The sequence below is a fragment of the Schistosoma haematobium genome, chromosome ZW (assembly GCF_000699445.3).
Source record: "Schistosoma haematobium chromosome ZW, whole genome shotgun sequence".
NCBI lineage: Eukaryota > Metazoa > Platyhelminthes > Trematoda > Strigeidida > Schistosomatidae > Schistosoma > Schistosoma haematobium.
This window is the reverse complement of record NC_067195.1, coordinates 27,393,933-27,406,363: the sequence shown is the minus strand read 5'-3', so window position 1 is coordinate 27,406,363 and position 12,431 is coordinate 27,393,933. Positions and strand designations below refer to the sequence as shown.

General features: G+C 37.4%; 1 protein-coding gene across 1 annotated transcript; it reads right to left on the bottom strand.

Moving 5' to 3' along the window:
• Positions 1-1,060: 1,060 nt before the first annotated feature.
• Positions 1,061-11,397, bottom strand: GRB2_2 (Growth factor receptor-bound protein 2). The gene is made up of 4 exons (XM_051210882.1): positions 10,927-11,397; positions 9,984-10,340; positions 9,216-9,381; positions 1,061-2,591 (listed from the first exon to the last, which is right to left on the bottom strand). The coding sequence occupies exons 2-4, from the start codon at positions 10,304-10,306 to the stop codon at positions 2,127-2,129; spliced, it is 954 nt and encodes a 317-aa protein (XP_051070900.1). The 5' UTR covers positions 10,307-10,340; positions 10,927-11,397; the 3' UTR covers positions 1,061-2,126.
• Positions 11,398-12,431: the final 1,034 nt, after the last annotated feature.

Genomic DNA, 12,431 nt, shown 5'->3' with positions numbered 1-12,431 from the left:
AAACAGAATAACATATTTAATCATGTGAAGTATGTTCGATTTACCACCTATCCCCTTGCTCTAAAATCAACAGAAATGGTGGTATTTGAAACGTCTAATGAAAAGTTTACTTTCAAAAAAATAATGGGATTTTTCGAATTCTGCGACAAATTGTCACTCTTACTAATCATGTTATCTCGTACGCCTAAGTGATAATTCATTGGTTTACGCCGCTTACCCCTTGGTCGAAAATATAAACAGATCACTTCAATCATCAAAACACAGTTGCGTAAGATGAAAACAAATGTTTGAGAAATTATCCACTTACGAGGTATGAGGAAGATAGAGAATGTCAAAAACATGGGTGTAGTAACAATAAAGACCCGTTTGCTTGATAGGTCTAAACGGTTGTCCACTGTCGCAAGAGACGGCCAACATTAACTGTTCAAAGTTGCAACACCGTCAGACCAGCCTAAATGCCATTCACTTGGGTTTAGTTTACCTACCTGAGTATTAAAATCACCTATCACTAACACTACATCGAAGCGTTCAGCTTTTTGAAAGAGGCTGGATAGCTTCCCATAAAGTTCATCTTTAACTTTGTTCAAGCTGCAAACAGCGGTAGAGAAGGCAGAGAAAGCGAACAGGTAACGTCACGTATTCTCATTTTTCCGAGTTCTTACTGTCCCGTTCACTCTAGGAGAGCCTGTTTTGCTTTTGAACTTAATTCTATATCTATACCAACGATGTCACGTGAAGTAGCAGTAGGGTCTTTAGATACGTGTAGAGTATATCGTCCCGGTCCTTTATACTGACATGGTGAAGTCAAATGAGTGACCGTAATTGGATTCTGTACACGCGTTTTGAAGACGTAGCATACATCGATGACGCGAGATTCTTTTGTCCTGCTAAGGAAGCCAGTGTTCCTGTCTGACACAAGGTGCGAACATTAAAAGTTAACAAAGAATACGTTTGTAATTTAAGTAAATGACATTGTCGAAAATGGAAATTTCTTTCTTGAACTGTCTGTAATTTTTCCTCAATGAAACAGTAACTTTCTTTTATGATAATTGAGATTTCATATTTACTGAATACTAAACGAGTACTTCGTGCGACTTTATAATTGATACAATTTAAGTTAATCTATGAATGATATTTTCGATTTAATAGTTAATGCAAACATGCGAAGCACTTAAATAAATACATTTTAGCAAAGACTTAGATTGCAAATTAATTCTAAACCATCTATGCATTCTATTCTCATATTTAGTGAGACAGATTCTTCTCGGTCACTTTAACTGCTACATTTTAATTAGTCGATTCGCACTGAGTATTAAAATCATGTAACATATTCCTGTGGGATCGTGTTTATTCAACTTATGGCGAAATCTCGAAAAAAACATGACCATTTGAAAGAAAATTTAGTTCTAACAGTCTGTAGAAAAACCATACAACAGAGGTAGTCATAATTGATGGTATATCAGACAACGAAACAAAGACGTGAACTTGCTGAAGAAACTTTGGATGTTTGATATACAACTACTATTTGTTGGCCTGTTATAGGAAGTAATTTCTACAGAGAATGTGCGTATGTTGATAATAGCAATATACACGGATAATTATGCACTAAACAATGACATAACCTAAAACCAAATATATACATCGGAAACATTTTAGCCCACATACATAAATATTCGCAAACGTAGATCAGTCAGAGAAACTAATATTTCATTTAAAAATACAATGAAAAACAAAACCAAAGCAACGCTTCGACTCTGAAAAAAAATACAAATCACGAAACTTAAGGGTAATAAGATGACCAATTAGTCTCAGTAGTACAATTTATTTCATTTAAAAAAACATTCAAATAACTCTGAGATTTAAACTGAAATTTGCTGACAGGAAACCGATCGTATTATGAACTTCCGGTAAGTAGAAAATCCAGATTGAGCTTCGAATCATTCACTGAGATGAGCATGAGTTTCTATCACTTACCATATAGTTATCACATGAAAGTTCATCCACAAAAGCAGATAAAAACGATAAAAATAAACACAAAAGCTGTGGAAATTAGACAAACTGATTCATCAAATATATTAAGGTAGTGTACATATATTGGCGTTGCAACTATACTTATACAAAGGAGGTTAAATAGCACGAGCGATCTGAGCAGAGGGTTGTGGAACTTTAGAAGGATTACTACGCATGTTAGAAACTGTGGAACTGGACGTATTATTTGATAAGAGTTTGACATAGTTAGCAGGAATTAAGCCTTGAGAAGTTGGTTGACCACTAGAAGAATGAGCTATCAATTCAGCAAACCACCAATTCTCATCTTCTTCACCAAGCAGTCGAAGACGATCTCCCTGACGAAATGACATTTCCTCCTGAAACTCAGCATTGAAGTCAAACTTGGCTACACATTGTCGTCCCGATAAATTTGTTAATACCACTCCAGGAGGTAAATCCACATTCATTTGAGCAGGGTGCTCTTTAGTATGTAAATGTGAACCAACGGTAGCCTGTGGTTGGGAACCCTTGATAGAAGTATTTGTGTGAACGCTAGGGTTATTAAAAACCACATTAGGACCGGAACCAACTGAACCAAAAGTCTGAAAATTACAAACAGACCACTAAATAATAAATCTTATGGGGTTTTTCTTTTTGCGTAGAAAACTCATAAGAAGCGATACAGCAGTAAAAATAACGAATGTATGACTGGTTTAAAAGCTAAGTATGAAGTATCCAGACTAAATATAGAGGTAATCTAGTCGGTATAATCGTTAATATCCTTTGTAAACACTAGGATTGTTTTATATTTGTGTTTTAAACCTGTTCATTAGGTACCAACTTAAGTACTATAATTACGAAATGTTATAAACAAGAATTTAATGATACAGTTACGTAGGAAATGGTGGGCATACAATCAGTTGGTATAGTGAAACTGATCCAGTATGTTCTAAGTCAACTCTCAGAAGTCTCATACACATATTCCTACAATTTAGATCAAAACCGAAAAATCTAAAAAATATCTAAAACAACGGACGAAAAACACTTGGATTTACAACTGAAATCGGTGAATATTAGTTAATAATACAAATAGACTTTAAATAAATAGTAAAGGTTTTCACATAAATAGTTGATGACAAATTACTACCCGAATGAAATAAATTTGAAGAGCTAGATTCATGACTATAGTTGAGAAACCGGATTGCATATAATAGTCCAAATTTAAGGGTTCATTGTTTAAATGTTTATAGAAATGAATCTTAATGTTACAGGCCGAAAACCGAAAGTTAACAGATTTTGTGGTGTGTGCTACTGATGTCGATAGATATAAGTAGCATGTGAAATGCCCGAAGGCAAAAGGTTAAGAAGATCGAATAAAAGAGAACGAGAATGATTGCTGTGGGAATGAAGGAACAGTGAAGTCTGAGACGATTGACTGACATTTGCAAAAGAAACAGTCAAGTTTGAGGCAATTGACTGACATTTTGCAAGTCAAGTATTTACTGTATGGTTTTCAGATTTTACTAAAATGTTCTGTAATATTGTGTTCAAATACATTCGGTTGTCTCCACTTGTGTTCTCCTTTACTACAATAATGTTTAATGTATACACTTCACTTCGCACACTTGGAAGTAACAAAAAATTCATCAGAATAAAATATTTTTTTATGTCTTTAGATCCAAATCAACTGCTCACAAACTGCAGCGTGAGGCCTGAGGGCACTATGTTTGGTTCGTGATGGTAATGGATGATCGCGCGAATTCACTGAAGTCACAACCGCAAAAATTCAATAGCCAACCCTATAATCTGAAGGTTAGTTGGTGGCTAAGACGTCTGAAGACCATATTTCCTATTTTTAGCAGGGTTTCTACAAGCGTTGTTAACGAGTGTCATTATGTGGCGAAACAGTTTTCCAGTGCTCTTAGGACTTAAATAGTTTTTTGACTAAAATTAAATATATGACTGAAATTTAATCTCCTTAAAAGTTTTATTTATTTTTCTTCACTTACCTTCGTAGATTATTACTTATCTTAATATTATCAAATTGATTTGACGAGTTACTGGCATCTGTTAGGACATGCGGTTTGGTGATAAAGCATAACTCCACATCCCATACCATATGCCATTTTGCTTACCTAATTAAAACAGTTGTAGCAATGCTTCATCATCAGATTATAGTGCCAACAAAGTTTGGATTCCATTTACTAAAAGCAGATAACCACCTCACTTCTCAAAAAATGAAAATATAGCTCTCCTTAACTTTCTATTATCACCGTTACGACCATACAGCAGCAGTGTATGTTAGAATGCAGAAAAACGTCTTTGATTTATAATTCTATCAAGTTTGAAGCTCGGAAGACTACATACAGTATTTACAGTAGTCAGTCGCTATTTAGTTTTAATTAGTCGTATGTGATAATGGGGTTTTACACATCAATTTAAGGTATTTTCAACTGTAACAATTGTTGACACGAGTTCGGACTGCACAGAGAGGATCGCCTATTCAAATACTGTATATAACTCAATTTAACATCTATCAATTGGTACGAAACCCAATCCTAAGATTTCCTATTGACTACCTCTTATCACTAGGGGTATAAATTATTTATAACACTTAAAGATAACAATAGTGAAGCTTAGTCAGTTATGATTGTACAGTGAGTAGCAGATTCAAACCCCACTTTACGTACTTCGTTTTGGGGAGATGGATAGTACAATTATCCCATACATCAGAAACATGTGGCTCAAAGCTGAGTACATAAACCAGAACATTATAAATGAATTACATTACCCTGTTGTGACTACACAAACAATTTGAATTTGTCAAATCGTACTACGTAATAAGCAGTCTTAGAAAGCACATATACATGGTGTTGATCATAACAATACAAATGATGGTTTTTATAAATCTTCCTTTACATTACTGATATATTGACGATCACTTTTTCTCGTAAAGGGAACATTCCTGAAAGATGCTACTGGTGCGAATTTAGTTTTGAAATGATAAATTATGTAGCAGAAACTTTCGACAGTTGATGCGACTACTGATAATTCTTACAACAAGTAAAAATAAGATCAGAAAGTGAATCAGAAAAATTGTTCAGTTACTTAGTTTCAAGTGACAGAAAGATTTTCGGGAAGGATAGTTACGAGTAGCAACTGAGTACAAGGGCAAGAATGAATATGTTTTAACAAACAAAAAGTTAGTATGGATACGGTCACTTATTTGACTGATGGTATTGTTTTTTATGAACGCGGAGTGATCTTTATTCTAACTAGTCTACGTTCTATTCACATGTAATCACTGGTTGTTTTTATGGAGAAATGCTTCAACTAACACAGTAGTGAAAAGAATGACAGACTACAGATTAACAGAAGCCCAAAGTGGAGGGATACAATCAGTAATCCCCATAGTTCTAATCCAATAGTGAGGTTAGGTAGGACTGTGTTGTTTTGCCGATCATATACTGAAAGCAGCTCTGAATGATGCATATAATTGTGTAGATCTGAAGTGAACGAACACTCAGGTGGGAAAGACCAATTTATTATTTAATGCAAAATCAGTGTCTTCATAAAATATGAAAACCATACATTAAATACCTCATTTGCACATCTTCCATCAAGTTTCGCTTACAAACATTATCGTTCCTTCATTTCTGTTTGTATTACAATTACTCTGCTTTCATTCCCGCTCTCTTCTCAACCTTCTGAGTCATTCCACTTCTGACTGGTGTTATATGCTACTTATATCTGTCAACATAAATAGCATAAACCACACTCGTCTCGTTTTTAAACGGTCACTCATTCGGCTGTTCTGCTCGCCGTGCCACTTCCTTCTTTGCTAAAGTCTGTGCTACGCTCCATGTTAAAGTGTCCAGTCCGCCGGTGCGCTGACCTCCGTAGCAATGTCGACCTACCTGCCCATTTGAATTCTCTTGACAAGCATTCCACTTCTAATTGGTGTTATATACTCTTCATATCTCCAAACATAAGTAGCATACGCCACAGACCTACGAATTTTAGGCGTCTTGTCTGCGTTCAGATGGTACTGTCTTACTGAACAATGATACACAAGCAAATCACATTGCGATAAATCAATTGGCGTTCAGTTTACGTAAGTTATACTTTTTGAACCTTCAAAACGCAAAGTACCTATCTGAGATTAGTGGGAACCTAGGTTTTCATTCACCCTATCTAATGAAACCGGAAACTGTCAAACAGTTCATGTGTTTCGGTAGTTCTTTGACCGGGTTGGTTGATTCTGATTACAAGTAATCCAGAAATCCTTAAAAATTGGTTTAGAGATAGTAATGATAAATGGCGTAACCTTTTCAAAACACTTAGTTTGATAAACTAAAAATGTCTTACAAACATCATCCTAGCAGCCTCCATACTAAACACAATTTATAAACCCTAGAATTAGTTCGATGGCGGCATAGTATCGTGATATGAAAGCAATCTACGTACAACCAGTATCTGCAGCTATGCTCAAATAACCACCTGTTTCTTGCAAATACTAACTTTAAGCACAAGGAAAAACATCTAACATGGCGACCCCCTAATTCGTCCCAACGTTGGCCCCAAATAGATCACATCGCTATCAGTCACCGATGGAGGGGCTCCATAGAAGACTGTCACTCATTCTGAAGCACATGCCTGGATTCAGATCATGCTCTAGTGCGGGCGCGTAATTTTCTGCTTCTTACTGGACGCAGGAAAGACGCTGCAAGGAAACCTCTTATGGTCCTACTTAATGATAGTCAAGCTAAGAATATATTTCAGGAACAACTAGAAAAACAGTTAGGCAGCCATGTATGTGATGCCCACCCCGAGGCAGCTTGGAATGATATCCGAAAAGCTGTGGAAACAGCAGTGATATTTTCTAGTAAAGTGAACCATAAGGTTAGGAAGAAACACTGGATTTCAGCAGCATCTACCGCACTGGTAGATGCTCGAAAACTAATCCCATCTGGCTCTCAACATGATGAAGAGCAGAGTCAGCTTAAGCGCAGGCTGACAAGAAGCCTACGCAATGATCGCGAACACTGGTGGGTAGCGAAAGCAAGAGAGATGGAAAAGGCAGCGGTAATAGGTAACAACACAGCTGTTCATACTTGTCAAGGAAACCGTTATTAGGAATCCAACTGTTAGCGAAACAATCTCGGAAAAAGATGGACGTATTATTCACTCTCAATCCAGGAGACTGAATAGATGGGCAGAACACTTTATGGATCAGTTCAACTGGCCTTCAGCCACACTTCGGTTTCCCACGATCTCCAGTCAACCTGGATGGCAAGTTAATATAAGTCCTCCAACTCTTTATGAAGTTGAAAAAGCTATTGGAAATCTGACAGGTTTACTCCTGAGATTTTTAGGGATGGCGGTCCAGTATTAGCAGTGAGATTGACTGAGGTCTTAGGTAGAATTTGGGAACTGGACGTAATCCCATCTGACTGGTCTCAATCACTGATTGTGCCAGTCTATAAGTAAGGACAAAAGTCCTCTTGTGACAATCACAGAGGAATCAGTTTGACTAATACAGTGTCTAAAATATTAGCTTCAATAATACTTCGACGCCTAATCAAAGCTCGTGAAGAGCAGATTAGAGAAAATCAGGCTGGTTTTCGACCTGGACGTAGTTGTATAGACCAGATATTTACACTACGTCAGATCCTAGAACACAGACACACGTTCAGACGCCCCACAATCGTAGTATTTCTCGACCTTAAAGCAGCATTCGACTCTGTAGATCGTGAGGTTCTATGGCAGTGTTTGTCACTGAAAGGAGTACCAAAGAAGTACATTAACCTTATAAAGGCTCTCTACTCGAACACAACTGGTAGAGTGAGAGCTTATGGCGAACTGTCATCAGAATTGATTACCTCAAGTGGTGTTCGTCAGGGCTGTCCACTCTCTCCTTTCTTGTTCAACTTTGTCATCGACGTACTTTTAGAGATAACACTCTCCTCATCTAAATTTCCAGGGGTTGAACTTCTGCCAGGAGATTCACTTGTTGACATAGAATATGCTGATGACATAGTTCTATTTAGTGAAGCACGCTGACAAAATGCAGTCTTCTGACCACTCTGAGCAACAATGCAAGCATGTTCAGGATGCGATTCTCTCCCTCGAAATGCAAAATGTTGCTTCATGATTGGGTTGCATTAACACCCGAACTAATGATAGGGAGTGAAGTAATTGAGCGTGTCGACCGCTCCACTTATCTGGGAGGTCTCATCAGCCCTTGTGGTCTGGTGTGTGAGGAAATCTCAGCACGAATACAGAAGGCTCGACTAGCTTTTGCCAACTTGCGTCATTTATGACATAGGCGAGATATCCGTCTACCGACCAAAGGACAGGTTTACTGCGCAGCAGTTCGCGCTGTCCTAATTTATGGCAGTGAAACATGGCCGGTAAAAGTAGAGGATATTCGTAGGCTGTCTTTGAAGCATTGCTTGTATATTCTGGGACCATCGGGTAAGTAATGCAGCTGTTAGGAAGCGGGTACTAGGTAAGGATGGCAAATCAATTGATGAAGTAGTGGAACTTCATCAGTTGAAATGGCTCGGACACGTGTTACGTATGCCCAACGACCGACTGCCTCGACGTGGGATGTTTCATGGTGTAGGAGTAGGTTGGAAGAAAGCTAGGGGCGGCCAGATCAAAACATGGCACAAATCCATGAAGTCACTGACAAGTGGACTGAGTCATGTTGGTAGGTTTAGACTACCTGGTTGGGATCCGCGAGATGATAGCAACCAATGGCTGGACAACTTGAATGACATGGTTCAAAATCGTTTGCAATGGCGCAGGTGCATCCACTCTGTGTTCTCCCAAATCCTAATCTTCTGAATTCTTCATGTCCCTTTCTTTTTTTTTATCTTTCCAAATTTACTTCACTGGATAATACTCCTTGAATAACATCTTCAAACCCTGTTTCCGATTACCGTTTATACTTTTACTACCTCTACCACTATGGGATTTGAATAGACAATTGTATCTCTGTGCTAATGTGGTATGGTAACTGGAACTGATTTACGTACGTACGAAGTTCTACGTTGTTACTGACTAACTGAATTTATTTCTAATTTTAAGGGCACTAGTGTAGATTAAGAGAATCAAAAGTGCTGGGAAATGAATCAGGATGGACTTGCGTACATGTATATAATAGCAAATATACAAGAACAGGTTCCAATGGATAAGAAATTATGCCCAACATAACTTACATTACTTGAAACACAATCACGTAGTAGGAGTGCTTTTACCCCGTATATTGTTTGATGACGATGATAATCGATTAGGGCATTGATTGAGTCGAATTTATTCGTCCAGATGTAATACTTACCACTTGGATCGAAAAATATACGGAAATGCAAAACCGATGAACCTTCTCTGTAAGGTACATAAAAATGAAATATATTAAATATTTTGAATAAACACGATGCAAAGTACCGTTGAATGCCTAAATGAGCTATGGTGTATGGACTCTAATAAAGATAGTAGTTATGTCGAAATCTAGTTCGTGATTCCTTTTAACCTGTTTTGGAAATTTCGATTTGACAAACTACCAGTAAACGGAACACAGTTCTACGTAGTAGTGGAACAGTTTAGACTGTTAAACTCTAAAACACAGGAGCAAAATAACAAAACGCTTTTTATTAACTAACTGGCTAGGTACATATTTACGTACTTTGGATTGAGTGTGAGGGCTAGTGATACTACCTCGTTTCCCGGAGTTCGAATCAGAAACTTAATCATTGTATAGTCGCTGACTAAAAAAGGAAGGATGGGATGAACAAGCATAAGATCTGAATATAATAACTTTTATATCGCAGAGAAAAGAGCAATTTCGAACAAACGTCTTGCAAAGCACCTATGAAGTTAGCTGTCCCATAGCTTAAAAACGATTTTCCGATGACTTCCTAGAAGTCAACAAAACGAACAGTAATATATATATATATATATATATATATATATATATATCGTTAACTTACTTGACCGAGATACTGAACTGACCAGGATCATTTTCGCTTTGCCGTAAAATAAATGCTCCATCAGGTTGTACGTCCCGATTCGTATTCGGATCAATTTCTAAAAGTCTGGCCTCTGCCTCTCGCCGACTACATCTGGGTATGTACCATGGATGAGGATACAAAGAAATATAGTTTGCAGGTACCATGCCTTCTTGGTTCCCTTGTCGGGCTTTATACCAGTTCGGATCCTCTTCCATATCAATAATATATAAAGTACTACCTTTTTCAAACCCAAGTTCGTCAGGTTCAGTAGGAGTAAATGGATAGTTAGCAACAGCTTCCATTAGCCTCTAGTATTTTCTCGTAGCTTACTTGAAACTGGAACAAAGAAGCGCAGACAAGAGCGATTTGAAGCGAATAATTAATATGATTAGAAATACAAATGAATAAAATGGAAAACTTAGTCGTGAAGTAGAAAATAATACCTTAGCAAGCAATGATAGAACTACTCGAGAAAAGTCCTAGATTAGTAAAGGTATAGAGTTTCACTGATCCTGAGAAAATAATCTAGGCTTTAATCATTCAAACAATGATCACCAAATGATGAATACAACTGAGTCATGTGATGGCATGAAAATTTCATTGCCAGGTTGATCTTTTTTTGGGTGATAGGTTTACACCACTGCCACGAACTTCCTTCGGAATGATCTTTAGAGTATCACTTATAGTAGATTCGAAAAACGACTGATACATCGAATAATCTTGCCTAAATTCACGGCTAGCTGGGGAAAAAATGAGTGGTAGTGGTATGCGGCTACTAGCTGTCACATGTACGGTTCATTGAAATCCTAATAGACATTCTCTCATATTATGATAATTTGCATCTGAGAATATGAATGTAGTAATTGATATCAATGTCACGTCAAGCAATTATGAAGAGCAGTCATGCGGTTTGATCACTTACAAGGTAGCGTGTGAACTGGTGGGTTGCAAACGAGAAGACTGTCCGTTAGTTTCTAGCGATTTCTCTGATGTTATTAGGCATGTTGTTTGACAATATCGTACGCAAACTGTCGAGAAAAATCAGTGTGGGTTGAACCTCAGTGAGATAAACTAGGACCACTCAGGTTGAAAGGTTGAGTTATCATCCAGTCAGTTCAAACAATTCTTAAAACGTGTAGCAGTTTGTGTCTAACCAGATGATACAATACACTAGGGGAGGATGCCGAATAGGGTGAGGAGAGGTGGGAAGAAGAATAAAAGTTCAGTGGGAGATAGATCAGGCACCAATAGTGCACTTACATTTTAAGGAAAGCAGAAAACAACAATCAGCGGTAACACAAGCCTCAGATAATGACAATGTCGGAATCGAAACTATAAGTACATTGCTCAACCTTCTACGAACACTAGCTATCACAATCACCGCCCTTCAATTCCCAATATTTTTCTTGAGCTACTACGTATCACATAGCTATGGATAGGATACAATAAAGTTATTTTTAATTAAATATATCGTTTTTGTTTGTTCTAAGGCGGATTTTGAGCAAATCTTTCAATTTATAGTCACGGTATCTATGGCGTTGCAGATTATTCTTAGTTCTCTCATTTGCCATCTAAATTCTAAGAAATATGGATTCAGTGTATTCACTCTTTATCATAAGAATTTTGACTAAATTTCATAAACTGATTTCGTGGCTTCCTGTGGATATGACACAAAATATTTTTACTATTCTATAGTAGAGAAACACATTAGATAAGACTTATTAATTATTCGAAAACTACACTAATACTGGCCGAAAATAGTTCACGGCGTTAATAGTTATAAATTTTCTGAATAATTTTATACCACAAAAACTCATAGTATCTAAACTGTTCCGAATAACGGCACTTTCAACCTCGCTTCAACCCCTTCTGGGGCCAGTGAAATGTTATTGAGGCTTAGGCAAATCATCCGGCAGTTAATTCACTGAGTGTCAAACAACTCACCGGTCCTCGTCAGAGTCAAGGAAAAGGCAAGAGGCTAGCAATATAGTGTGTGCTACTGATGTTGACAGACATAAGTGATATGTATCACCAACTGGCAAAAGGTTAGGAAGATGAAAGAGAAGAGAACAAAAACAGAGGATGGAACAATCAAGTCTGAGACAATTGATGGATATTTCGAAAATGAATTGTTACTGTATAGTTCTCAGATTTTATCAAGATATTTTGTAATATTGAGTTAAATTACATTTGGTTGTCCCCATTGGTGTTCTCGTTCACTGCAGCAACACCACCCAGTGGAACAAACCTTGCTATAAATCAAAGACCGGGAAAAATCACTTAGACCGTATAAGCTCGGCACCGGGAGTTGAAGGGTCTTCATTTACAATAGCTTTTACGTCTCGAAAATCATGAGGCCGATTCCAATTCTGATAATCAGATTGACATTATATATAGGTGCATAGAATGTTCACACAATATGGGAAA

Coding starts and splice junctions, on each gene's coding strand:
- GRB2_2 (XM_051210882.1), bottom strand. CDS start 10,306: ATGGAAGCTGTTGCTAACTATCCATTTACTCCTACTGAACCTGACGAA. Junction 9,382..9,983: donor CAGTTCAGTATCTCGGTCAA/GTAAGTTAACGA, acceptor TGTACCTTACAG/AGAAGGTTCATCGGTTTTGC. Junction 2,592..9,215: donor GTGATTGTGTTTCAAGTAAT/GTAAGTTATGTT, acceptor TGTAATTTTCAG/ACTTTTGGTTCAGTTGGTTC.